This window comes from Atractosteus spatula, chromosome 1 (genome assembly GCF_055471065.1).
Source record: "Atractosteus spatula isolate fAtrSpa1 chromosome 1, fAtrSpa1.hap1, whole genome shotgun sequence".
Classification (NCBI taxonomy): domain Eukaryota; kingdom Metazoa; phylum Chordata; class Actinopteri; order Semionotiformes; family Lepisosteidae; genus Atractosteus; species Atractosteus spatula.
Window position 1 is genome coordinate 64,453,096 of NC_142706.1, and position 25,330 is coordinate 64,478,425.

General features: G+C 56.1%; 1 protein-coding gene across 1 annotated transcript; it reads right to left on the reverse strand.

Moving 5' to 3' along the window:
- Positions 1 to 24,400, reverse strand: timeless (timeless circadian clock). The gene is made up of 30 exons (XM_088921841.1): positions 24,274 to 24,400; positions 20,899 to 21,035; positions 20,370 to 20,523; positions 19,480 to 19,594; positions 18,964 to 19,026; positions 18,252 to 18,353; positions 17,428 to 17,583; positions 16,953 to 17,086; positions 16,117 to 16,204; positions 15,329 to 15,505; positions 14,675 to 14,892; positions 14,384 to 14,487; positions 12,577 to 12,746; positions 12,050 to 12,178; positions 11,408 to 11,559; positions 10,805 to 10,902; positions 9,423 to 9,555; positions 8,042 to 8,243; positions 6,666 to 6,817; positions 6,428 to 6,507; positions 5,733 to 5,856; positions 5,568 to 5,650; positions 4,812 to 4,960; positions 4,223 to 4,439; positions 3,930 to 3,998; positions 3,324 to 3,442; positions 2,742 to 2,961; positions 2,192 to 2,258; positions 2,009 to 2,082; positions 1 to 1,558 (listed from the first exon to the last, which is right to left on the reverse strand). The coding sequence occupies exons 2-30, from the start codon at positions 20,993 to 20,995 to the stop codon at positions 1,422 to 1,424; spliced, it is 3,783 nt and encodes a 1,260-aa protein (XP_088777967.1). The 5' UTR covers positions 20,996 to 21,035; positions 24,274 to 24,400; the 3' UTR covers positions 1 to 1,421.
- Positions 24,401 to 25,330: the final 930 nt, after the last annotated feature.

Here is a 25,330-nt window from a genome sequence, read left to right on the forward strand (position 1 = left end):
TACCCATTGAAATTTTATTTCTGTAAAGAATCACTTAGCTTACAAATGCCACCCCTAAAAATCAGCTAGTGGACTTCAGTCACATTTAAAACCACCTGGCTCAGTATCATGAGCAACACAGTCGCACTGAAAATGCCCCTGAATCCTGTGTGAGGTGGGCCTAGTGCTCTGATGCACCCCCTCCATCACGGGTCACTCGAACCCCAGCAGGAGAGCCTTTACTGGACTGGAACCACGTAGCACAGGCCCGGGAGCAACTGTGCATCAACAGGGCCCGCGCATGGTCAAGGGCACTCGTCTGGGCTATATCTTCAAATATTATTCATGCTAGCGGTGTTTTTAAAGTCACGTCAGAATGAAGCCAGCGAACCTGAGAACTCGCTCGATTCCCCAACACCTCTATCCCATGAGGACATTCTTCCCCAGAGCTATGAGAAATGCTCTAAATAAAACTCCTGTCTAAACCTTTCTATCCCAGACTGCACTGGGCACAGAGCCGCTGCACACACAACCTTGCGAAGATGTCGGCAGGAGAAAGAGTTCAGGGTTTTGGACATTAGTTTAATACAGCTGTCTCTGGGAGGATACGTTTGGTCTTCTGTAGCCAACAGTAGGAACAAGAGAGTCGCCATTATGAGAACAGATCCTGCTCAAGGGGCGCCTGAGCTTTTCTTGTGACCTGTATGGTCATGAAGAGGTCAAGATAACTCAAACCAATCACCTGTCAGGCCAGCAGGTCCGTTAAAGGCAGGAGCGCTGCAGCCAACAAGTCCAGCTCATTTCGACACATTCATGTATTCATGTATGCACATGTAATACACTGCCGTACCCATTTTCAACCACAGGAGGGCGCTGTCTCCCGCTTCCAGGCTCCATTAGGGGACCTTGGTGAAACAGTGCCGACTGTAAAAACGGGACGCATCCATTGCCAAAGGACCACGGTAACCGGGATACTGGGGTCACTGTACTGCGGCTGACCTTCTGCACCTGCAGCGCCAACCCAGATGACTGCGGCGCCGGCCCAGAGGCTCCAGCAGGAAACGGGCGCGAGGACAGACCGCCATGAGGGCAAGGAGGCAGAGGAGTCTGTACAGAGAACACAGCACGGCCACTGGTAGAAAAAAAAAAACCAACAGCAAGACACTCGAGCAGCATCAGTGCCACTCTCCTGTGACAGTACAGAAATACGACCTTTGACATTCACACTGAGAGGACAGGATAGAAAAACACACTAATTCTGTGACAAGAGCCGCAGCCGAGACTGGAGCCCAGGCTGGTGCAGCCACACGGGCCAGGGGCCAGAACTGCCCAGGAGAAACCCCCCGTCTAGGTGTTCCAGGGGGGTGGAGACGAGACCCACGTGTTGGAACGGTGTTAAAGAAAAAAAGGGTTGCTGATCTTTGGTTCGCTGGGATTCAGCTCTAGTCCTCGTCTTCATCGTCGTCGTCAATCAGGGCCCTCTGGCGGCGGCGCTTAGCCGGGGCCGCGCACCCCTCGGGGTCGGAATCGGGATCGCCGCCCCCCACATCCATCGGCACGGAGGCGTCGCCGTTCTCCTCTGCAAAACGGGACAGAGAGGGATCTGAGGCACCCAAGACACCGCCGCTCCCCGCGTGTCCAAGAGCCGGGACCCGGAGACCAGCCACGCTCTCCGGAGAGACTAAACCAGTTCGCTACATTTCGAAAGACCCCGGGCGTTCCCAAACCTGAACTACAAGCAGGGAACAAGATCTGGGCAGCTTCTGCAATCAGAGGTTGAACAAGCCTTCCTGATGTGCAACGCCAGTTTGTTGTCATATGCACAAGTGCAATGAAATGCTTATTTGCATGTATGCTCCAATACAAAGATATTAAGCATTTCTGAAATGAACTGATCTAATACTCAAAGAGAAGCAATCAAGACAGAACAGGCTAGTCTGGCTTCTCCCAGAAACCACCTGGACAAGATCCTGGGCTCATCAAGCTCCACGAAGAGCACACCCAGCTCCTGCTGTGCAGTTTCCTGTACCTGTCTCCTCGTCGCTGTCCAGAGCCCGGCTCCTCTTCGCAGGCAGCTTGCTGTGGTCTCCCTGCTGCAGGGCTCTGCGAGAGAAGAGAGCCACGGGTTAGCTTTCAGGAGGCACACAGAGAATCTACCCCCCCCGACTCTACCCCACTCACAAACAGGCCCCCCCGCAGGGCGGACACGCACCTGGGGCTCCCGCTGTCGGAGGTGACCTCTGGGAATCGCTCTACATACTCTGCTGGGGAGTGAGGATCTGAAAGAGTCAGGGCAAGAGTGAAACTATCAGCTTGCAACATCCAGGGGGTCTCTACTGGGGTCCAAAAGTCCCACTTTCCTCACTGGTGCACACAGACTGGAAATACAATACAGCCGAATTAAAACAGGATTTCTTTCATACCAACTTAGAAAAGGACTCCCCGAGACTGAGGTTCTGCACACTGGAGCACAGACTCACCTGTCTATAGAGGGGCTGAGGTTCTGCACACTGGAGCACAGACTCGCCTGTCTATAGAGGGGCTGAGGTTCTGCACACTGGAGCACAGACTCGCCTGTCTATAGAGGGGCTGAGGTTCTGCACACTGGAGCACAGACTCGCCTGTCTATAGAGGGGCTGAGGTTCTCCACACGGGAACAGAGACTCACCTGTCTATAGAGGGGCTGAGGTTCTGCACACTGGAACAGAGACTCGCCTGTCTATAGAGGGGCTGAGGTTCTGCACACGGGAACAGAGACTCACCTGTGTCATAAGCGAGGTGGCGTTTCCTCTTGCGAGCGAGCAGCAGCGCGCGCAGGGCCTGGGCTCTCTGTTCGTGATCGGCGGAGTCCCGCTGCTCCTCCGCGAGGCTCTCCGTCTCCCCTGCCTCCTCCCCAGGAGCCCCCTCATCCCGGGACAGGGAGGCAGCTGCTGCCCTCAACTGGACCGGGCTCAGCTTTGCTGGGATCCTCCAGAACGACTCCTGACAACCAGAGGGGAGAATATCTCATCAGCACAGAGAGCATTACTCTTCTGTCAGGTCTGTCCACCCTCACCGACTGCAGCAGGCCCGACGCCACCAGCCAGCAGCTGCACAGAGACCGGACACACTGACTATATGCTGACGCATGAGGCCTGCTCACTCTGGAACCACACATACAGCCATTCCCGTTCACGTCACTTTACCAACCTCTCCTTCTTCTACAGCCAGAAGACCTCATCCCCGGTTTCAAGATTTATTTCTTCCTAGTCACTGGGCACCTGATCACTGACGCCTCACGGTCTGGTACTTCCTGTTTCCCCCTGTTCTCTGATTGGCCTATGTGGCTCCCCGCCCAGGCCCACCTGCTCGTTGGCGGGCGCGCGGATGCCCAGCTTGCGCAGCAGCTTCTGGAAGCTCCTGTTCTCCATGGCATCCTCGTTCTCCTCGGTGAGAGGGACCAGTGGCACGGGCTGGGACAGGCCTGGAGCAGGGAGGGAAAGAGGGATACTGGCATCATGCGCTGGACTGGGGAAGAGGGGGGGCCCGTCCCACATGCCCTCGAGTCGGACTGCATGGCACTATCCCAGCTCTGCTCTCCTCCCCACTGAAGCTGGTGTGTGGGGAGCGTGCTGGTGCAATCTGGCTGCTGTTGCATCATTCAATTGGGGCTACACATTGGTGGTAGCAGTGGGATTCCCCATTACCTGTAAAGTGCTCAAGTGCAGTGCCCAGAAAAGCACTATAAAAGGAGTTTAGCACAGTTTAGGACAGCTTTCTTAGGTAGCTGCTTCCATTCTTATTCACCGGCGAAGCACAGTAATACGATCTGCTCTGTGGCTCTAAGGCTCAGGACAGCATGATAAGACCATGAGGAAGCCTTCTGGAAACAAAGACAAGTGCACAACACACTCTCAAAGCACATTAGCATCGCCGAATGGCCACGGTATACTCAGGCTAACGAGACTCACCGTCTTCCTCACGGTCGTCCGCTGTTCTGTTCAGGCAGTTCTGCAGCCACAGCAGGGGTCCTGACAAGCCTGCACACACAGAGAGGATTCAGCACGGTCCTGTCCTCTCCCAGGTTCCAATCTTTCTACCGCAAAATCGCTAGCAACCCCAGAACGGTAAAAAAGCAAGAGCAGTTTGTACACTTTACTTGGATCAGTACTTGGAGTATTTCTTTTAGAACACAGAGAACAAACGCCCTCCTCTCCCTCCCCTCGTGCTCTGGGAATGTGGCGTTGGGGTGCGGCCGTCTCACCCTCCTGCTGTACGGCTCGTGCCAGCGCCTGCAGGCCGCCATCTCTCGCGCCATGGCTCTGCGCCACCCTGCTCTCGCCATCCCTCTCCCCCTCCTCTTCCTCCCCGTCGCTCTCGTCCGTCTCCTCCTCCTCATCCTCAGCCTCAGCCTCCGCCTCTCCTTCCGATAGCTCCTCCTGCGCAGCCCCAGCCAGGTCGGAGAAAAACTCCTCTTCGGTCTGAGAGCAGAGAAACAGTGCCGTGAGCAGACGGGTCAGATCGGGGCCCTCAGCCCTGTCCGGCCGGTGGACGTGGTGGACCTGAGTAATCCCTGTGTAGGGATTCCCATCTGTTGATCTGGAAGAAGAGACGTCAGATCAACCCTTACGGTCACTTGTATTGCCAACAAAAGCACATTCTCAACAAACAGGAGATGTGCTCTCAAACACCTTTGTGCCCTTATAAACGGTGTCAATTAAGGAATAGAAACATTCTGGCAGAAAGTCTCCCTCCTCAAACATGTCTACTCCAGGCTGGAGCCGCGCGGATTCCCAGAACTCCGGCAGGAGCAGGGAGCAGGCATGGAGGTGTGCACGAGCGCGTGACCTCACCATGCCCGAGCTCTTTCCCGCGGCTCTCCGGCGCCTCCTCTTGTACAGCTCCTTCCTGTCCGACACCAGGCCCAGGCTCAGGAGCTTGTCCACCACGCGGGCCCGCGAGCGCCGCGCCGTCAGCTTCTTCAGGATGCTCCCCAGGATGTCTGGAACACAGCGGCGTCGGCGCCGTCACAAGACGCGGATACAACAGCCCCTTCACAGACACCAACCCGGGTTACAGGGCTTCCGAAAGCCAGATCTTCTAGCCCTGCACATGGAAGATGTGCTCTAGAAGCCGTCGAGTCTCAGGTGGAGGCAGGAGGGCAGATTAAGGCCACGTCTGAAAGATGGCTTCTGCTGCAGCACAGCTCCCTCATCACTCTGCTGGCTTCCAGAGAGGGAAGAGCACCTACTGCTGGAGAACCAACACCACAACCCAGAACAAACAGCCCGCCGGTCCCCATACTGACCCGTACTATACTGGCCAGGCCCGGCCTTCTCCGAGTTGCTGAGACCTGGCCTCCAGGTGCCACAGCTTTAACAGTTAAATTAACCCCAAAGCAAAATCCAAACACCTCTCCAAGGGAGAAGCGCACAGCTGTGCTTAGCATCTGCTCTGATGATCCTTTACTGGGTCTTACAGGGACTCGCGGGGACAGGGCTGTCTGGACACGGGGGAGAAACAGGAGGCTTTCGGCAGCCCGCTCTCCCCCCTCTTTGGGCAAGGGGCTGCGATCTGATCAGAAGACGCCAGCAGGCGGGGAGACGCACCGTCCGAGTCCTTGAACTCCTCGAAGAGAGTCTGCAGCTCTAGCTCCTGCTCCTCCGTCCACAGGACGATCCGTGTGCCCTTCCTGCAGGGAGAGCAAGGGGGGCAGGTGAGCGGGGCTGCGCGCGCTGCTCAGCGGGGCCGGCGCCGGGCCCGGACAGCCTCACCTCTCCTTCTTGAGGTCCTTCACACTGTCCACCAGACCCAGGAGCACCAGCTGGTTGACCACCTGCCGCCGAGTCCGAGAGGGGTTCCTGAGGAGGGGCAGCAGAGTGTCCACCAGGTCCGCAGCTGAGAGAGAGGGAGAGAGAGAGACGGCAGAGTGAGACAGGAGCGAGCGAGAGAGAGTGAGACAGCAGAGCGAGACAGGAGCGAGACAGCAGAGTGAGACAGCAGAGTGAGACAGCAGAGTGAGACAGGAGCGAGAGAGAGTGAGACAGCAGAGCGAGACAGCAGAGTGAGAGAGAGTGAGACAGGAGTGAGAGAGAGTGAGAGAGGAGTGAGAGAGAGTGAGAGAGAGTGAGAGAGAGTGAGAGAGGAGTGAGAGAGGAGTGAGAGACAGCAGTGAGAGACAGCAGTGAGAGACAGAGGGAAGGCAGACGGCAGAGTGAGACAGGAGCGAGTGAGAGAGAGAGAGAGGTGGGGGAAATGGCAGCAAGAGAAACTCAAGCAGGGTGTGAGGAGTGATTAACAGAAGGAGCTCAGGATGAACTGAACAAATAATACCACTGTCTCAAACTGAGGTTTTTTTGCATGCTTAACACTTTCCACAAATAAACCTTTCCTTGCACTTGTGTATATGACAAACTGAACTGTGTATAAGGAGAGAGGGAGAGGCTGAGACACAGGCAGACAGACTCACCCCCACAGTCCTGGTGCTCCAGGTACAGCTGTCTCAGTTCCTCCTCTTCCTCCGGAGTCCACTTTGCTTGCTTCTTACCCCTGAGAAACCGGGAGAGACTGAGTGAGTGTGAGCGACCGGCCTTGTTTTTCACTGGTCAAGTAGACCATGGTGTCGCCGTCAGGAAACTGCTGCTGCAAGTCCCTGCTCTCCGGAGGTGTACTCCCTAGATCCACAGCCACTCAGAGTCACAACGTACCCGTCTTCCTCTCCTGGCTTGGTGTAGCCCTCCGTCATCTCCCGCACGGCGCCCACGTTCTTCCAGAACAGCAGCTCTACGTAGGCTTTGTTGTTGCGCGCCGCCAGGGCAAAAAACCTGTTCAGCACAAACTTGGCGAAGGTCACCAGCTCCTGCGAACACAGATACAGGACAGCTGTGGGCACAGGCCCTCCACTCATCCTGCTGCTACAGACACAGGGCAGCTGTGGGCACAGGCCCTCCACTCATCCTGCTGCTACAGACACACACACAGGGCAGCTGTGGGCACAGGCCCTTAACTCATCCTGCTGCTACAGACACAGGGCAGCTGTGGGCACAGGCCCTTCACTCATCCTGCTGCTACAGACACAGGGCAGCTGTGGGCACAGGCCCTCCACTCATCCTGCTGCTACAGACACAGGGCAGCTGTGGGCACAGGCCCTTAACTCATCCTGCTGCTACAGACACAGGGCAGCTGTGGGCACAGGCCCTTCACTCATCCTGCTGCTACAGACACAGGGCAGCTGTGGGCACAGGCCCTCCACTCATCCTGCTGCTACAGACACAGGGCAGCTGTGGGCACAGGCCCTTCACTCATCCTGCTGCTACAGACACAGGGCAGCTGTGGGCACAGGCCCTTCACTCATCCTGCTGCTACAGACACAGGGCAGCTGTGGGCACAGGCCCTTCACATCCTGCTGCTACAGACACACACACAGGGCAGCTGTGGGCACAGGCCCTTAACTCATCCTGCTGCTACAGACACAGGGCAGCTGTGGGCACAGGCCCTTCACATCCTGCTGCTACAGACACAGGGCAGCTGTGGGCACAGGCCCTCCACTCATCCTGCTGCTACAGACACAGGGCAGCTGTGGGCACAGGCCCTTCACTCATCCTGCTGCTACAGACACAGGGCAGCTGTGGGCACAGGCCCTTCACATCCTGCTGCTACAGACACACACACAGGGCAGCTGTGGGCACAGGCCCTTCACATCCTGCTGCTACAGACACACACACAGGGCAGCTGTGGGCACAGGCCCTTAACTCATCCTGCTGCTACAGACACAGGGCAGCTGTGGGCACAGGCCCTTCACATCCTGCTGCTACAGACACAGGGCAGCTGTGGGCACAGGCCCTTCACTCATCCTGCTGCTACAGACACAGGGCAGCTGTGGGCACAGGCCCTCCACTCATCCTGCTGCTACAGACACAGGGCAGCTGTGGGCACAGGCCCTCCACTCATCCTGCTGCTACAGACACACACACAGGGCAGCTGTGGGCACATCTCACATCTCACATCTCAGGGCAGCTGTGGGCACAGGCCCTCCACTCATCCTGCTGCTACAGACACACACACAGGACAGCTGTGGGCAAACCTGGTAGGCGGCCGCAGCAGGGTCCCCCAGGATCTTGTTGAAGAGGCAGAAGACGGAGAGCTGGAAGAGCAGGGCCTCCATCTTGAGGTCGACGGCCACGCGGTGCAGCATGCGCACGACGCAGTGGTTGGTGTGGGGGCTGTTCCGAGCGTAGCTCCGCAACAGCAGCAGGTAGGGCTGGAGGACGCTGGGGCTGGCGAACCTGAGGGGTAGACGGCAGTCAGGGCTGAATTTCAAACCCACCGAAAAGCACTGCCGGGCGACCCCCCAGATCGTGAGAAAGGTTACAGTCCAGAGGCGTCCAGTCCTGTTTGGAAAACCGCGGTGCTGTTCGCAGAAATGTCCTCTTGTACAGCGCTTTGCCACCAGATTCAACACAAGACAGCTTGCACTACCAGAGCTCATCTGTATGGGCAGATGTACGGCTGCAACACTTGAATTTTGAGCCACCTTCACTTAGGCGTGTATCATTTAAGAAATCATCAAGCTGAAGTGTCCGAAGTTGCCTTGATGTTGTTTACCCAGTTCTATGCAGGACTAACCCCAACCCTGAGGCACATACAGTATACACACACAGTTGGACAAAACAGTAATATAATTAGGCTGACTTCTAACTGGAAAAGAGCTGTGCAGAAAGTCTCACGGCACATGCAGGAAAAGAAAAAGAAAAGCACATAGAATCCAGAAGACAATCAATTAGAAAAGCGTGCTCTGAAATGTTTTAATCTGATGTACTGGCTCACAGAGCCACCTGGGGCCCCTGTGCCATCGCCGTCTGCAGTTTCCTAATCGGCACCGAACTCAAGAGCATCGCGCTGCACACAGCTCATGGCTTCATTCCTCTTCGTTGGCACTGAATCGAGGGAGGACAAGCTTCAATGAGGCCTACATTGGATCATCACTAAGAATCACAGAACTCAGGGCGAATTCAGTCTGGCCCCCTCCTGGAGTGCAGAAGCACTGGCCCCGATCCAGACTTCTGCCGGGGGCCTGCTTGGGCCTGGAGGCCTCAAGGGTCTCCTCCTGCCATCTGTCTCTCTGATGCCTCATCGGAAGAGGGCCGAGCCGGTTCTCCCTACAGCGATTAACCCGCGACTTGCATTTGCGCCCTTCACCAGCTCGGTGTGCCACCTGACACCGGAGAGGGATCGAGGACAAAAATACAGACACTACAGTCATCCCGATTCTACGGCAGCGGCACACCAACAGGCACAGGAACGTCACACGTTTTCACTCACAGCAACTCACTGATGCTTCCGGGAATTATCACGGGCAGGAGAGGCTCGATCAATCAAGAACACAGGCCGCGCTGACGGGATGGAGGCTTTAAACTCTGTCCCGGCCTCGCAGCTCCTCCCTCACCGCCGTGCTCCGGGCTCACCTCTTGAGAAAGTCTAGGAAGTTGAACTCCGTCTCTGAAACACGCACGGACTCCAGCTCCTCCTCTTCATCGCCCTCTCCGCCCCCTTCCTCTTCCTCCTCCTCCTCCTCGGCAGGCTCAGCAGGGGCCGGTCCTGTTAGGCACAAGGCAGAGGGTCAAGTCGCCGAGCTCCGCACGGAGGCGCACGGGGCTGCCGGCTGAAGATTTCCCATGAACACCTGGCTCCACTCCCCCGAGAGAGACGCCCTGTTGTCTCCTATTCAACCTGGGTAATTAAACTCATGAGATCATTCATCTGACCATTCCAATCCTGTTCTGGTCCTTAAAGAAGTCCTACATTTTCAGTGGCTACTAAGCCTTTACTTTGACTGTGAAATATCTTAACAGTTTAAGACGAGTATAATGAGAAATCGTGTGTGACAGGAGTTTCCATGATGTAGACTCAACACGTCAGACCTTAAAAGCTGAGCAAGATCGAATCTGGTCAGTATGGAGAAGTGAGACCTTTAAAGGGGTAGTGTAACCCCATTTTCATATTTCGGGATTAGTAAAAATCAGCACTGAGCATTTCTAACTGCAATAAAAAGTAAAACGTGCACAGTAACTTGTAAAACCCCGAATTTACATTACAAAGTAGATGAAATTTCCAGGTATGTGCAGCGCCGTGGTCTGCGATTTAGAACGAGATAAGATTTCCTGTAACGTGAAGTGTCCTTATTACATTGTAAACAAGAAGGGTTATCTCTTTTGATCTAACAGAAATACTGCTTTCGATTTCAAGACAGTTTTGCTGACAAATACTACTTGCTTGTTAACTCTGTGTCACATTGTAACATTTCTGAGGTGAAATGTCTGCTGCACAACCTGTACTTATTCGCTCGTACATCACATGACATTTAGTCATTACAGTGACTAGTGAGCAGGAAGGGCTGCATCACATTGCAACTCGTGGGAGCTCTCACTCTTGCCCGAGGTGAGAGTGGGGGTTTGCGACAATATGGGGACTTATGGTACTTTCACAAAGCTCATGGTTTCGTGCTTAATTTGAAATTGGGACTCCTTTATTTAACTATTACTTTACAGCCTGTCAGAGCATGAACGCCCCATAAGTCAAAAATGTCTCTGAACTCCAGAGTTCTGTGGACTTTGGGGAGGAGGAACGTCTTTACCTCTGACACAGCACGGTGACTGGGGACACTGTACTGTAAGAGCTGTCAGCCTACGGATGAGACATTATACAGAGGTCCTGGCTATTTGGTCCTTACAGATGCCAGGGGGGTTGACCCTGGTGTTCTGCTTCAATTCCATTCAGGGCTTGTACAGCCTGGACTCCATACAGTGCACCTCTGGAGACCGATGATGCACCCGTGGACAACACTTACTGGGTAGACTGGCAAACAGAATCTTATTCAGCAGCTGAAGCTCTTCCTCTGGTTCCACGTCAGCTGATCCAAACACCGCCCCCTCCGGCCACACCTCCCTGTTAAAGACCAAGAGAGAGGGCAATGGCAGACAGGCCAGGCCAGAGAGGAGGGAGAGAACAGAGGTGCAGACAGGACAGGCCAGAGAGGAGGGAGAGAGGACAGAGGGGCAGACAGGACAGGCCAGGCCAGAGAGGAGGGAGAGAGAACAAAGGTGCAGACAGGACAGGACAGGCCAGGCCAGAGAGGAGGGAGAGAGAACAAAGGTGCCGACAGGACAGGACAGGACAGGACAGGACAGAGAGGAGGGAGAGAGAGGACAGAGGGGCAGACAGGCCAGGACAGGCCAGAGAGGAGGGAGAGAGGACAGAGGGGCGGAGAGGACAGACCAGGCCAGAGAGGAGGGAGCGAGGAGAGAGAGAGGCAGACAGGACAGGACAGGCCAGGCCTGGGAGGAAGAGACTGAGGGACAGAGAAAGACAGGCAGCAAACACCATTCGGCACAATAACAACCTCTTTGTCATTATTGCTATTGTGCTTCACACGACTCCGGTGACCTCTGACCTGGCGGCCCTGAGCAGTGCCAGAGCCTCGGGCCCCTGCCGGGCTAGCAGGGAGTCCTGGATCTTGACGAGGGCATCCGCCCTCTGCTCCTCCACCAGGACCTCGGAGGCCACATCGAACGGCACGGCTCTCTCCGTCAGCGACTCGGACAACTGCAGGGACACAGGCGCAGGAAGAAAACCTTACCAGACACTCCCATCAGACATTCACAGAAAGCCTCCACCTGCAGTCTAGGCAAGGGGTTCACAGCGAACTTTGAAGCCCCAGGGAACAGAACAGTCAGCAGATTTTGTCAATCCTGCACTTAAGATTCCAGCAAGCTTCCATTCCAGTGTTTTTCTGCAATTAGTTATAAGTTAGGGTTTAGCCAACATGCAGTGAATTTTTAACGCAAATCATACTGGAGGAACCACTCAGGGTCTGACTGGACAATTGTCTCAACAGCCTGTGTCAGACAGGGTGCATCACTGCAGTGTATTCCTGACGCGCGAGTAACTGGCACATTCCTGCACCGCCTGTGTATCCGATGTCGCCAAAGACCAACGGAGCAGAGCACACTGCGTGCAGTCGGTCACAGTGCAGGCAGGATGGACGGCCTGCACCGGACACCCCTCTCCCCCGCCCCTGCCCCCTGATGCCGACCTGGAAGCCGGCGGCTCGCAGCTCCTCAGACAACACCCGCCACGTCTCCTCCAGGGCTTCGGGGGAGCGCTGCACTGGGACAGCAGCTTTCTTCTTGCCCTTTGACCTCCTCCTCTTCACCTTCTTCTTCTGCAGAAGAAGAGAGCAGCCAGTCAGAAACGCAAACACCCTGCAGATCCGGGACAACTCAGGGTTGGAGCGCCAGTAGGATGGCTGCTTGTCAGAGGGCCCCGATGACGTGGGGAACAGTGCCAGTGGCTCTAGCTGAGACCCTGCACTCAGACAGGCTGTTTTGTACAGCCATGATGTAGTAGAAGTGTTTAAGTCTGTAATATATTTATTACTTCTTCTGCAGTTATTTTTTGGCATTTCTGGGGTAAACAGTAATAAGCTGCTCTGCTCCCCAGATTTTAAAGCTTCATCTGAAACACTTACACAGCAAAGATAGGCAGATGCCCCGCCCTATCAATGGCCCCACCTCCAGCCCCACCCCTTAATCACACCCAGCCCCGCCCCCTCCGGCCCACCTGCACCACCAGGTTCCGGCGGCCCTTGCAGAAGCGCTCCAGCATGCGCAGGAACAGGTGGGTGCTCTCCACCAGGTCCTTCAGGAAGGAGCCCGGCTGCTTGGTCTCGTCGAACTTGCGCAGCAGCGTCAGGAAGATCTCCCGGTATTCCATCATGTAGAAGATGTTGCCTGAACACAGTGCCGGAGAGAAAGAAGACTATTAGGGCTCCGTACACACAGCAAGGGAAAAAAAAACGTCTGGTGTTGAGACCCTTTGAGGCTTTATTGCCATCACTGCTGTCTGGGACAACACAACTATTTCATTTGGAAGAAATTTATAACCGAGCCTGAGCTCCAGCTCAACCAAAACAATCCGATCCTGCGAGGCAGGGCCACCCCAGCGCCATTTTCTGCCGCTCTGTGTGAAGATCGGGCTCCAGATAACACTGGCATGGCCAAGCCCTGAGAGCAGCACAGTCAGTCGCCTGGCACTCCACTCCAGCACCGAGCTGGGAGACTTAAAGCTGCCAGCCGGAACAGAGCTGGAGGAGGATGAAGAGACGACTGGAGGCTTTGTTGTCTCACATGCGCTGCATAGTATCAGGGGCAGCACAGAGGGGCACTGCTGAGCAATCAGCAACGAGGGCTGCAAACTAGATCAAGCTCTGGCACTGATATGCAAGTAGAAAGAGAGTCTTTTATCCCCGGGGGGGGCAAGTTGTTTTACAGCAGTAGTGTATGTGTACAGACGGACAGAAGAAGAAAACGACAGGGACAACAATATTCACACATATTTACACAGAAGGTCAAGTGTTAAGTAACAATATGGCTGCAGGTATGAATGAGAACTTGAATCTGTTGGTTTTGGAGTTGGGGAGCCGGTATCTGCGCTCCGATTGGGAGTAACTGGAAGTTATTAAACAAGGCGGGTGAAGGATCGTCGCAGATGGATTTTGCTTTACGAAAAACACGTGAGTGATAGTTGGAGGAGAGGGCTGGAAGATCAGCGCCAGTGACCTTCTGACTTATTTTCACAAGGCTGCCCAGTCTGTCCTTGCCTCTCAGATTTCAGGTTGCCAAACCAGCAGATCAGGGTAAAAGTTAGAACAGATTCAAGGAAGGACCGGTAGAACAAAATCAATAATGAATCATCGAAAAAAAAGCACACCATTACTCAGCTCACTAGGAGCTATAATGGGGGGGAAATGCATGATTTCTTTCTTTCTTGGGTATTGAGGAAAAATTTTAGCATTTACCTTTCTTAAAGTGTATCAGATAGTGATTAGTTGGCTTTGAAAAATGCCTTTTACCCAGCAACAGTATGAAAGAACAATTGCAAGCATATTATTTGACTTTTTGATATTAATGCTACAACAGCAGAATGTCTAGCTCATTTCACACCTTTTATTTATATACTTCCTTTTGTCTGTATACAAGGTAAAACTGCTTCTTAAGAAGAACGTGGTCAATTACAAAGAAATGTTTGTAGAGAGAAAAACAGCTCCTAATATGGAAACTTAGAGTGAGCTTTCCTGTGTGAATTTGCTGTATAAAACTCATTGCATTTATCATCTCGGTGGAGAGGTTACTCACAGATCTGTATGAGAGGCTGCTCTCAGGTCTGCATGATTATATCCTCCCCATGCGCATGAATAAGGGACTCTGCTTGACCACACCTAACCTGAGTGAAGAGTTTTCTTCGACAATTTCTAAACTTTTTTTCGACAGCATCAAGCGTCCAAGTTACAGCAAACACGCCGCCCACTGAAAGCGTTCGCGATTCGAATCGGTGAGGGACAGCAGGAAGCCAGCGGCCGGGCTCTTACTCTTGATGACCGAGGCGCTGTGGCGGATGGCCTCGTCGCGCGAGCGGTCCATCTCGTTCACCGTCATCAGCAGCTCCTGGTACGCCTTCAGGGCCAGGTGCATCCTGGGGGAACAGGTCACATGGGCAACGAGCTCCAACTTCTTAGCAAAACTGCTTAAAACGATTTGCATTCAAGAACTATTAAAGGTTGAAGATATTGAAGTGTCGTGTCCGCCCAGCACACTGCAGACAGGCTGCCTTCTGCTGGTCCTAATGACTGCTCCCTGTTAGCCCCCAGCCCCCGGCTGACCTGCGTGCCCAGGACGTGGCCTCCTTGCGGTCAGTCAGCATCATCTCGTAGTAGTTGGTGAGGTTCCGCTCGATGAAGTGGAAGGTGCGGATGGACATGGTCTCGGACACCAGGTCCGGGCGGAAGTTGTGCCCGCGGTTGAAGCCCATGAAGAAGGCCAGCGCCCACAGGTAGTACGTTTCATCGTGCTGCTGCGCCTTTTCCCGCATCAGCCCGTCCTGCAGGGGGCGCAAGAGGCGGAGAGAGCAAAACTGAACCACGCCGAGCATCCTTTCCTTCAAGGCACCCGGAGCCGCCTTTTTTCTAAGGTGCATCATTTCGGCAAACGACACCGTTTTCCTGGCGTGACCCCCTACTGCAGCACAGGCAAAACGAGCTGAAACAACACGCTTGCGATCGGCTCTAGGCGCTCCAAATCAATACTCGTACGCTACCTAGTGGCCGTTCTAGACACTAGAAGTATCGAAGTGAAGGTTGCTCGACTCACCCCATCAATCACGGGGTTTAGTGTAACAATAGTTTAAAGTGCGACGTGTCAATGGCTGTAATTCAATTGGCGTTTACCCCACTTCTTGCACATTTCGGCCTGAAAGCGCCTCGGGCCTACGAACACTGCGACCTGGCCCTGCCTCTCCAGACGCCCCGGCTCCTCACCTTGACCAGGTACATGAGGCGGTTGTAGCAGTTCTCCAGGAAGTCGAGGCAGAACTCCCGCAGGAAGAGGCGCACGTTCAGGGCCGACCGCCGGGCGCCCTCGGGGTCGCGCGCCCGCAGCTGGCGCTTGGGCACCCTGCGCACCGCCTTGCCGGCGTCGTGGCTGTAGTTCTTGAACTGCAGGAGGAGGGGCAGGGAGGCGGGCAGTGAGCTCACGCAAAGGCCGAGAGGGCAACCCTCAGGGCACACGTGGCAACGGATAATCGTTTCAAAACACGGGCGCAGAAGTGCCGCCGTGACCTGTGTATCCCAACAGGCCGTATTTCCAAAAGCCTGGCGCAGGACAGGCCAAACGCCGACCACGTGTGGGCAGCGAGCTGGCACACGAGAGGCACGGTTACTGCCGAGCGGGCTGCCCAGCTCCAGCCCTCGCAGGGTCCGGCAAGGTCTCCACGTCTCTAAACCGCCAACAGAGTCGGGCTACAGCAAGACCAAACCAAGTGATCCGGTTAAACCGAGTGGATCACTTTCGCCCCTCTCTCAAACATGCGGCTTTCTGCAACGTACAGGTCTCCGGATTGCGAGGCCCGGAGTCTGGAAACCCTCGTGAGCACTATCACACACTCACTAAGCGCAACCAGGCCTGAGCACAGAACTAAACTGTGCAACTCGGTGCCAAATGGGGTAGAACAGAGTTTGAATCCTGCAGATAGCACTTCTCAGTTTTATCCGACAGAACCATACGGCTCTTTAGTCAAAAGGGGGTTCCCCGCTGTCGGGACACTCACGTTGTGCAGGCCCTTGTGATAGATGACGTCTTTGTCTCCGATGGACTTCAGTCCCTGCACCACATAGGAGCCTCCGAACCGAGAGTGCCTTTCACACAGACAGGGGACAGGACAGAGCGACACGCGTTTCAGAGCTACGACATGAAAACATTCTCGACAAATCACACGGCCGATACCGGCAACTGTACAGGCAATGCCTGACCGCGATCAAAGCAATCGGAATGTGTAATTCTGTCTTTCTTTTGAAATCTGGTTCCTTTTGAGCCCTTGCGTCTCGCCTCTCAGCGATGACCCCTGTACCCACGTGGGGGGGGGGGAAAAAAATGCAGAATGGATCCTCCCACCCCACCACCCATTAGTGCAGAAGCCAATGTACAGGGGTCCAGTGCCACTCGGAGGTAAGGCACAGTCCTCCTAAGTCACCTGGAGGCCATCGACGTGACCCCAGGTGATACTGTTCACAGACAAGGGTGCAAACGAGACACAGCTGTACCGCTGTTAGGGTATAGTGTGCATGACTAGAGGAAGGTGTCTCATGTTCCTTCCAGACAGCACGAGCGATGCCATGCAGAGCCCTCTTAAGGCTAGCACTACAGACCGGTCTGCTGTAAGGTAGGACTAGTGGCTCCAGAGCTCATCCAGGGTTCTGTAAAGCTGGAGGGGCTCAGCTCCGCTCCAGCAGGAATCATCCCTCCAGCAATGCTAATATCCAGCTGGGGAGGGGTCGATTCCTCAAGGAGGCACAGTCGTGTCTACAATTAGGACTTGAACCCACAAACCCTCTGGCAGTGGGTTCACGGCCCTGACCCTGTCCCCGAGGGGCTGGGGGGCTGCACCTGGTTCCCCTCTGCAGCGAGCGGCTCCGCCTCTCCGCCTGCTCCTTCTGCCGCAGCGCCTGCAGCTCCTGGGCGTCCCTCTGCTTCTCCTGCGCTGAGCGCGCCTGGCCGGCGCTCACCAGCTGCTCCGGGGTCTGCAACACAGCGGGGCGTGGGTCAGGCGCGGCGGGAGACGGACGAAGCCCCACTGCCTGCCCTGCATTAGGGATCACGCTTCAGGAGGGACCGTTCATTCCCTCTGCGTCATTTTTGATCGGGGTAGTGGGGGGAAAGTCGGGAATCCTGGGAATTAAGAGCTGCAGCTGCTTGACCGTGAGCCACTGTGAACGGCACCAACGGCCCCGATCAGTGCTCTCCAAGCTAGGGCCTGGCAGAGCCACGACCTGCAAGATCTGCAGGCGCTTGCAGCCTCTTCACCAACGAAGCCCCCAGGTCGACAGGGAGGGGGGAGGCTCTGGCGGCGGGGCGCCCTGACCTGGTCCCGGAACATGAGGGAGATGACCTCCAGGACGTGCAGGCTCCACTGCTGCTCGCTCTGCGCGCTGGCCAGGAACTTCAGCAGGTCGTCCATGCCGCTCATGTGCAAGGCCCACAGCAGCCGGTCGTGGACGCTGGCGTCGTCGTCCACGTTCTGGGAGGCGGGGAGAGAGCGCGGAGACGCGGGGACGAGCCCGTCAGCGCGGCCCCGCAGAGCACACAGCCGAGCCCAACTCGGGCCCGACCGCTGCCAGACACCCCCAGACACAGCACATCTCCGTCCCTAGGAACACTCCTCTCCCCAAACTGTACTAGTTGTAATATTTATTAATCACCATACTATTTTTGCACTGTTCCCTGAATTACTTTTGCACTGTTTTTGTCCTGTTGTATTCTTTCTCTGTTTGCTTATTTGCAGTTTTGATTACACTGTTATGTTATGTTATTATACTGTTACCGTTATTGTGTTACTGTTGTCTTATCTTGTTCTATTTATATACTGCATCCGAGTGACTAATGAGAAACACTTTTCACTATATTATGCACCTGTTTAAGTATAATGACAAATAGAGTTGAATTAACCAAACACAAGGGGACGCGCTCTCCAGCCGGTACGAATCTGTACCAGACTGCATGCTGTGAAAGGGAACGTGTCCGAGAAACCGCAACAGGTTCCTTTCCACGGCAGCGCTGCCGGTATCCCCAAGCGCGTCAGCCAGGCAGACGCGTCACCCCGCTCACATCCACGTCTGCCGGTCACCGCGGACAGGATCCCAAGAGCCCGAGCAAAGCCGTTCACTGGGGACGGCTGGGAGCCCTCACCTTCTCCTCGCAGGGGTCCGCGGGGACGTGCAGCACGTTCCTCACCAGCAGCAGGATCCTCTCGATCAGCAGGTTGTCCTCCTCCTGCCGCTGCTCCCAGTCCTGCCGGCGGGGGACAGCCGCGTGAGAGACATGCCAATGCCAACGCCCTGCCTCGAGGACCCCCGAGGACCCCCCCCGGACAGCGGTTACACCCGCGCCCCCCTGTGACTCCCCACCTCTGGGCTCTGCAGAGACAGGCCTGCGCCTAGAGCGGAGCTCATCTGCTCCGACCAGGGCCACAGAGAAACCTCAGATATCCTCTCTTTTCCTCCTCTTCCCCCAGGCTATCAGCTAGCGGAAACCAAGCCTCTCCAGTTAGGATCCTAAAGGCCTCACAGCAGCTCTCCCGTGAAATAAAACTCCCAGCAGGCCCTGCCCCGTTTCGGCTATGCTGAGCTTCCAGGACCTTGGATATTAATGCCAAGACGCTGGATACCCTGTGCTGTCTACTCCGTTTCGAGAAGATCCACCTGGACATCCAGGTGGAGATGTTATCCGCACTTATGTCTCTGCAAGTACTATCCATACAACTGTCAAAAACCCAGGGAGATTATGACGAAACGTGGAAAGGGTTTTAAGTGATCAAACAGCATTTAAATCCATCATCTCCCTTCCCCCACGCTGGCCCTGCTCCCCTCCTCTGCGCCCCCTGCAGGTGGAGTTTGCTCACCAGCTGCAGCAGGTTGTACAGCTTCTCGCTCAGCACGCCGAACACCTTCTCGCTGGCGAAGGCCTGGATCAGAAACAGAAAGCAGAGCAGAATGAGCAGAGACGGCTCCTCCCAGCGCGCCGGGTCGGTCCCTTCTGAATCGCAAGGCCCCGCAGGCGCTCGGCCCCCGGCTCAACCTGCCAGCCGGGACAGCTCCTCTCCGGCGTTCCTCCCGAGGAGGGGCAGGACTAAAACTTGAAGACAGGCCATGAGGGAGAGAGGGCTAGGCTCCTCAGCCCTGCTTGCAGGCCGGCTGGTGGCGTCTTGATCCCAGGACTGCATGCAGGTGTTTGTTCAGGGTTACTGGGGGGGGATCTGCCTCAACGCGGTGTCTGTGAAACATGCTCCACGTACCCATCACCCTTCTTTGTCAGGGAGTTCTGCCCGTTCCCCGTCTGCACTGAACATCCGTCTTAAATTCCTGCCTCTGGAGATTTCCCCGTAGGAAGGAAACATCTCTGGAGAAGCAAGACTCACCTCTTTGTAGGCCTGCAGGTAGGACACCACCTGCAGGAAGTGATGTCGGAAGGAAGGGTCATCTGGGACCTTCCCGAAGCACAGCAGGGCAGGCTGGGTAAGATTGACCATCAACCTGTAAGAGAGGGCGAGACCCACGTCCTGTCTGTGACATTACATCTCTTCCTGCGCTGAGCGCTCTCCAAACCTTACAAAATTAGCAGGCAGAACCCCACCTCCTTCACTGCACACCCTAAGTGCCAGAGCAGGAGGAGAAGAGAGCAGTCACACAAGATCAGTACTGTCCTGGAGCGCAAGTGAACTCAACAGAAGATCAGGGTAAAAAGAGCTCAATACTTAAAACTTTTAAATTACAATTTATTCTCCACACAACTGATCGGTTAATATTGTCACCATTACATCTACAACTGTTACCAATACCCCAGTTACCGACGCCCCAGTCCGCCCCCTCCTCTTTACCTCTCCTCCCCTCGGCGACGCCCCAGTCGGCCCCCTCTCTCCCTCTCCTCCCCTCGGCGACGCCCCAGTCCGCCCCCTCTCTCCCTCTCCTCCCCTCGGCGACGCCCCAGTCCGCCCCCTCTCCCCCTCTCCTCCCCTCGGCGACGCCACAGTCCGCCCCCCTCTCTCCCTCTCCTCCCCTCGGCGACGCCCCAGTCCGCCCCCTCTCCCCCTCTCCTCCCCTCGGCGACGCCCCAGTCCGCCCCCTCTCCCCCTCTCCTCCCCTCGGCAACGCCCCAGTCCGCCCCCTCTCCCCCTCTCCTCCCCTCGGCGACGCCACAGTCCGCCCCCTCTCTCCCTCTCCTCCCCTCGGCGACGCCACAGTCCGCCCCCTCTCTCCCTCTCCTCCTGTCCCCAGCGCCACGGCCCCCCAGGCCCCGCTGCCCCTGTACCTGATACAGGCGTCCAACAGCTGCTTGTCCTGGTGGTGCTGGACCATGATGGGCAGCAGGTCGTTCTGCAGGATCTGCGCCGCGCCCAGCTGCTGGCGGATGTCGCGGGTGTCGTCCTCATGGCGCAGGTAGCGGATCAGGTCCTTCACGCTCTCTGTGTGGGCACAGCGGGCATCAGCGACACACTCGGGGGCAAACCAAACCCTTGGTCTCAAGAGCCGACTCAGAGCCCTGAACCTTGATGTGCTGGCGCTGGACTTTCATTTCAAGGGTCTCCAGCCCTTACATAGGCTCCTCTCTCCACCCCAGCTCAGCCCCACCCACCCCACCGTAGCCCAAGCCCATCCCACCTCAACTTACCCCGCCCAGCCTACCGTAACCCCACCCCACCCCAGCTCAGTCCCACTGAAGCCCAATCCCACCCCACCATAGCCAAGCCCATCTCACCCCAGCCCCACACACTTAATCATAGCCCCACTCCACTCCACTCCTCTAGCCCTCTCCCCCTTAGCCCACCCTGCTCACTCACCTAGACAGTCGGGCTCGCGGTGATAAGTATCTCCTTCCAGGTACCCGAGGGCACTGCAGGTTGCTAGAAGCTCACAGTTCATCATGTACAAGTCCATATATCCCAGACCCAGCGGAGAACAGAGCGAGAGCCACGATCTGGGGACACAGGAGCAGCGTGTGAGACTCCCCAGCCTCTGCCCAAGCCTTTAATGTTTCAACACTGATGGTCACCTGTACACCAGTCCCACTTTAAGACCAGCACTTGTTTATTAACTCATCTCAACAAAGTAGCTGCAGCTGTACCACATGGGGAGACAGAGGGCTCGTGCACCCCCAACCTCCCCCCCTTCCAACATGCCCACCCGTTCCCGCCCAATCACTGCGCGACACGCCCACCCCTTCCCAGCCAATCACCGCGCGACACGCCCACCCCTTCCCAGCCAATCACTGCGCGACACGCCCACCCCTTCCCAGCCAATCACCGCGCGACACCCAGAGCTCTCCTGTATGAAAGACAGACGCGATGGATTTTATAGGGTTAACAAAGTTTGCATTTAGTGCCTAAACTTGCTTGCAAACAGTGTCCCCCCGCGAGGTCTCAAGCTCCTTAATTAGCTGGGCCCACAGAGCCACACGGACACACAGAGGACAGGCACGGATCCGCACGGACAACACACGGGACACTGCACCTGCGTGCCTGAGCAGACCCCGAGCTGGCAGCCAGGCTGGCGGCAAGCCCCTGGAAGAGGCCGAGCGGAGGGGAGTGAAGCAGGGCCTCTGCTCTTCCACCACCGCTGAGCTGAGGTCGAGGGGAACGAGATCGAGCCCCCGGCGAGCTGGGAGTTTCATTTTCCTGAAAGTTCGCCCACCAGCACCTCTGGGATTTTGCGGAGGAAAAGATGTGGGGAGCAGCTGTTGCCCCTTCAGGTCACGTGCTTGATCTCCCTGGCACAGCCTCCATCTTCAACCGCACCCCCACAGTCCAGAGGCCGACTTCTGCTGACCCACAAGACCCAGGGGGGCTGGGACCCCCAGAGATCTAGCTGCTCCCCGTGGGAGAGTCTGAGGTCGCGCCCTGTGGGCCGCCCCAGCACGGAGGGGCCCGCACACCGGAACAGCGCAGGGCGCTATATACCGGAGACTCCCCGACTGTCTGAAACCCGCGAGGAGCAGCTCAAGCAGAAGCAGAGGATCATGCGAGAGACGCCAACTCACAGGTCCTCGGGAGAAAATGGAGCATGAAGCTGACAGGTCTGGCAAAGAGCATCACAGCCATGCAATCCCACTGCACGCCCCCCCCCCCCCCCCACAACGCACCTCTCCAGGGGCCCCCCACTCCCTCAACATTCCCAGGCGCCCCAAATCCCCGGCTCCGTCCCCCTCAGGACCCCGGGAACAAAGAGTGCAGCAGACTTGCGCAGGGGGACACACAGCTTTTACATACCCAGGTTATGCAACTGCGATACTTACCCACAGTGCCCTGCGACTCTAACCTACTTTCTGCAGGGGAGAGAAGCAGAGAGAGAGCTTAACCCCGCGCGCACCAGGGGCGAGTCCGCCCGCTGCAGGCTGGGGCGCCGAGCGGCTCCGGGCCGGAGAGCCTTACTTGCTGAAGTGCTCGGGAGAAACGAGAGCTTCACAGCCCGTGCCTTCGCGTCAGTGAGCTGCCGGGTCTTTGTCTGGGACCGGTACAGTTCACCTCCACCCAACGGGCTCTGCCACGGGCCAGCATAACCCCCACAGGGTCGGAGTCCAAGTCCGGCCCGGTCTGGATGTCCATCCGCGCCGGAGCCATTAACGCTCCAAGACAACAACGACCCCAGGTATAACCTGAGAAAAACAGCAGCAGCCTGGGGCTTGCAAAGACTCGTCACAGAGGGTCTACAAAACCCATGATGCCCTAGAGAGACCATGCAAACTCCACACAGAGGGGTTCCCAGGCTGGTACCCCGGAACTGTGAGGCCACATATTCGTGTATAGCGCCTTTCATGCTGAGACTTCCCAGTTCACTGCAGGAAATTCGAGCAGGATCAAAGCAAACAAGGTTTTTACAAGCCGTTAATAATAATAATAATAATAATAATTGCTTACACTTTTCTGGACACTCCACTCAAAGCGCTTTACAGGTAATGGGGAATCCCACTACCACCACCAGTGTGCAGCCCCACCTGGATGATGCGACGGCAGCCATAGTGCGCCAGAACACCACACACCAGCTCTCAGTGGGGAGGAGAGCAGAGTAATGAAGCCAGTTCATAGATACGCTCAGGGGGCAGGCACGCGTGGACGGAGAAGCCAGGGCGCTTCTATCGGCGGCAGGAGGCTGAACCCGGCGGGCCTCTGAAGCCTCACCCTCACCCAGCCGGTCCGGTCGGCACATCCTTCTGGGTCACCTGGAGATCTGCTAGAAAAGCTGCCTCGGGCAACTGAACCTGATCTGTGTCAAATCCGCGTGTAGGCGTTTGAAACGGGGATCTGCAGGGGGTAGCTTTTAGTGCAGTCTTATAACGAAAAGCCGTTATCGATAAAAGGATCTGCGTGCTCGGTTGAACCACTGTCGGCTTTATCGTGGTCCTCAAGCCCTCCTGAAGCCGCGGGTACAGGCGACTCCAGAGCCCGGGGGCCTCTCACGCCCGGCCAGTCTGTCCGCCGACAGGAAAGCGCCCCGCCCGCCCTTTAACTGCGCACAGCTGGCGGGGCAACGTGAGCGCGCTGCTCCCACCGCCCAGGCCACGTGAGCCCCACCCCCCCCCGTCCCCGCTCTCGCCATTCAAAACCATCCGTCTCCCCAAGTCGGCGGGACCTCCATTCACGTGTTCAAGGCGAACGCGAACGCGAACCCGCCACGACTGGACACCCAGCCCGCCTGCCACCTGCTTGAAGGCCAGTGTGTCCTGTAACCGCGGGTAGCAGTCAGCGCATCAGACAGACTCCCCAGCGTGTGAAGCGCGCTTTCGGGTTCCTTTCGTGTCACACATGTGGAACACCTCGAGTACAAGCGAGGAGTTGGACTGCAACGGATTCCGCACAAGGCGGCGAGCAATGAGATTTCCTAAAAATACACAGGCGTAAGCATCAGAAACAACAACCGCCGCTTTCTCCTTTCTTGTGCAACACAGCTGATGAAGGAAGAGTCTCCCTAACACGAGAGTTGAAAATAACAGGATTGCGAAAGCACTTTTAAAGATCTTATCCACAACTAAAAGAAGACAATACGGACTACGGGCGGCGCTGATGTGCGGATTCAGTCCAGTAGGAAGAAGCAGAAATCACCGGATAAACTTGCACTGCGGGCAGAACAAAACAAGAGACCAACTTTCTGCTTCCACGCAACTCACACGCAGTCGCTAACGCAGCAAAAAAAAACTAAAGCCGAAAGACTTTTAAACTTACCAGATCGAGGCGATGCGTAGTGTCTAACTGAAACGAAACCGCTGCCAAACACTTCCACGGATTCGGAACCTGCCCGGCTACAGCCCGGCGCGACTCCCCTCCATCTTCCCCCTCAGAGGAACCGACGCCTCTCGCGCCCAAACCTCGCGCTGAGCGCGCGCCCGGCCGTCAGTCACAGGCCTCCGTCTTAAAGGGGCAACGCCACCGAGCGGTGGACCCCACCTGACGGACCTGAGCGCCGAATCCAGTGGAACTCAGCCTGGTTTGATCCTTATTACTCAGGCATTTAGGACATTTGTACTGGACCACGACCGTGCTCCAGTCAACCCACCCCCCCCCACACACACTCTTCCAAGGAGGTGTGCGTGTTCAAATGAAATCTCTAGGACGGGCAAAAATAAAATGAACCCAGAGGTGAAGAAAGGCGAATTCTATGCGCGGATTCACACCGTGTCCACAAGCGCACAATCAGAGCATTTAGGCGAGCGCGCGATGTGACGTCACAGCAGGCGCGCAGCACTGCAATTATAATAACAATTATAATTTTTTTACACTTATATAGCACTTTTCTGGACACTCCACTCAAAGCGCTTTACAGGTAATGGGGACTCCCCTCCACCACCTGGGTGATGTGGCAGCAGCCATAGTGCGCCAGTATACTCACCACACACCAGCTCTCAGTGGGGAGGAGAGCAGAGTGATGAAGCCAGTCCAGAGAGGGGGATTATTAAGAATCTAAATAACTGACTGATAAGGGCCAATGAGAGATTCGGTCAGGACGCCAGGGTTACACCCCTACTCTTTTCGAGAAACGCCCTGGGATTTTTAATGACCACAGAGAGTCACGACCTCGGTTTTATGTCTCATCTGAAGGACGGCATCTTTTTACAGTATAGTGTCCCCGTCACTATACTGGGACATTAGGACCCACACAGACCGCTGGGTGAGCGCCCCCTGCTGGCCCCACTAACACCTCTTCCAGCAGCAACCTTAGTTTTTCCCAGAATGTCTCTCATCCAGGTACTGGCCCGTCTCACACCTGCTGAGCTGCAGTGGG

Bases quoted from the DNA above. Each gene is read 5' to 3' on its own strand.
- timeless (XM_088921841.1), bottom strand. From the start codon at position 20,995: ATGGACTTGTACATGATGAACTGTGAGCTTCTAGCAACCTGCAGTGCC. The intron at 17,584-18,251 runs GTGAGGGCTCCC...CCCGCCTCCCAG, and splicing joins CGGACCCCTGCGAGGAGAAG to AACGTGGACGACGACGCCAG. The intron at 6,818-8,041 runs GTTTGCCCACAG...CTGTGTTCGCAG, and splicing joins CTGCTGCGGCCGCCTACCAG to GAGCTGGTGACCTTCGCCAA.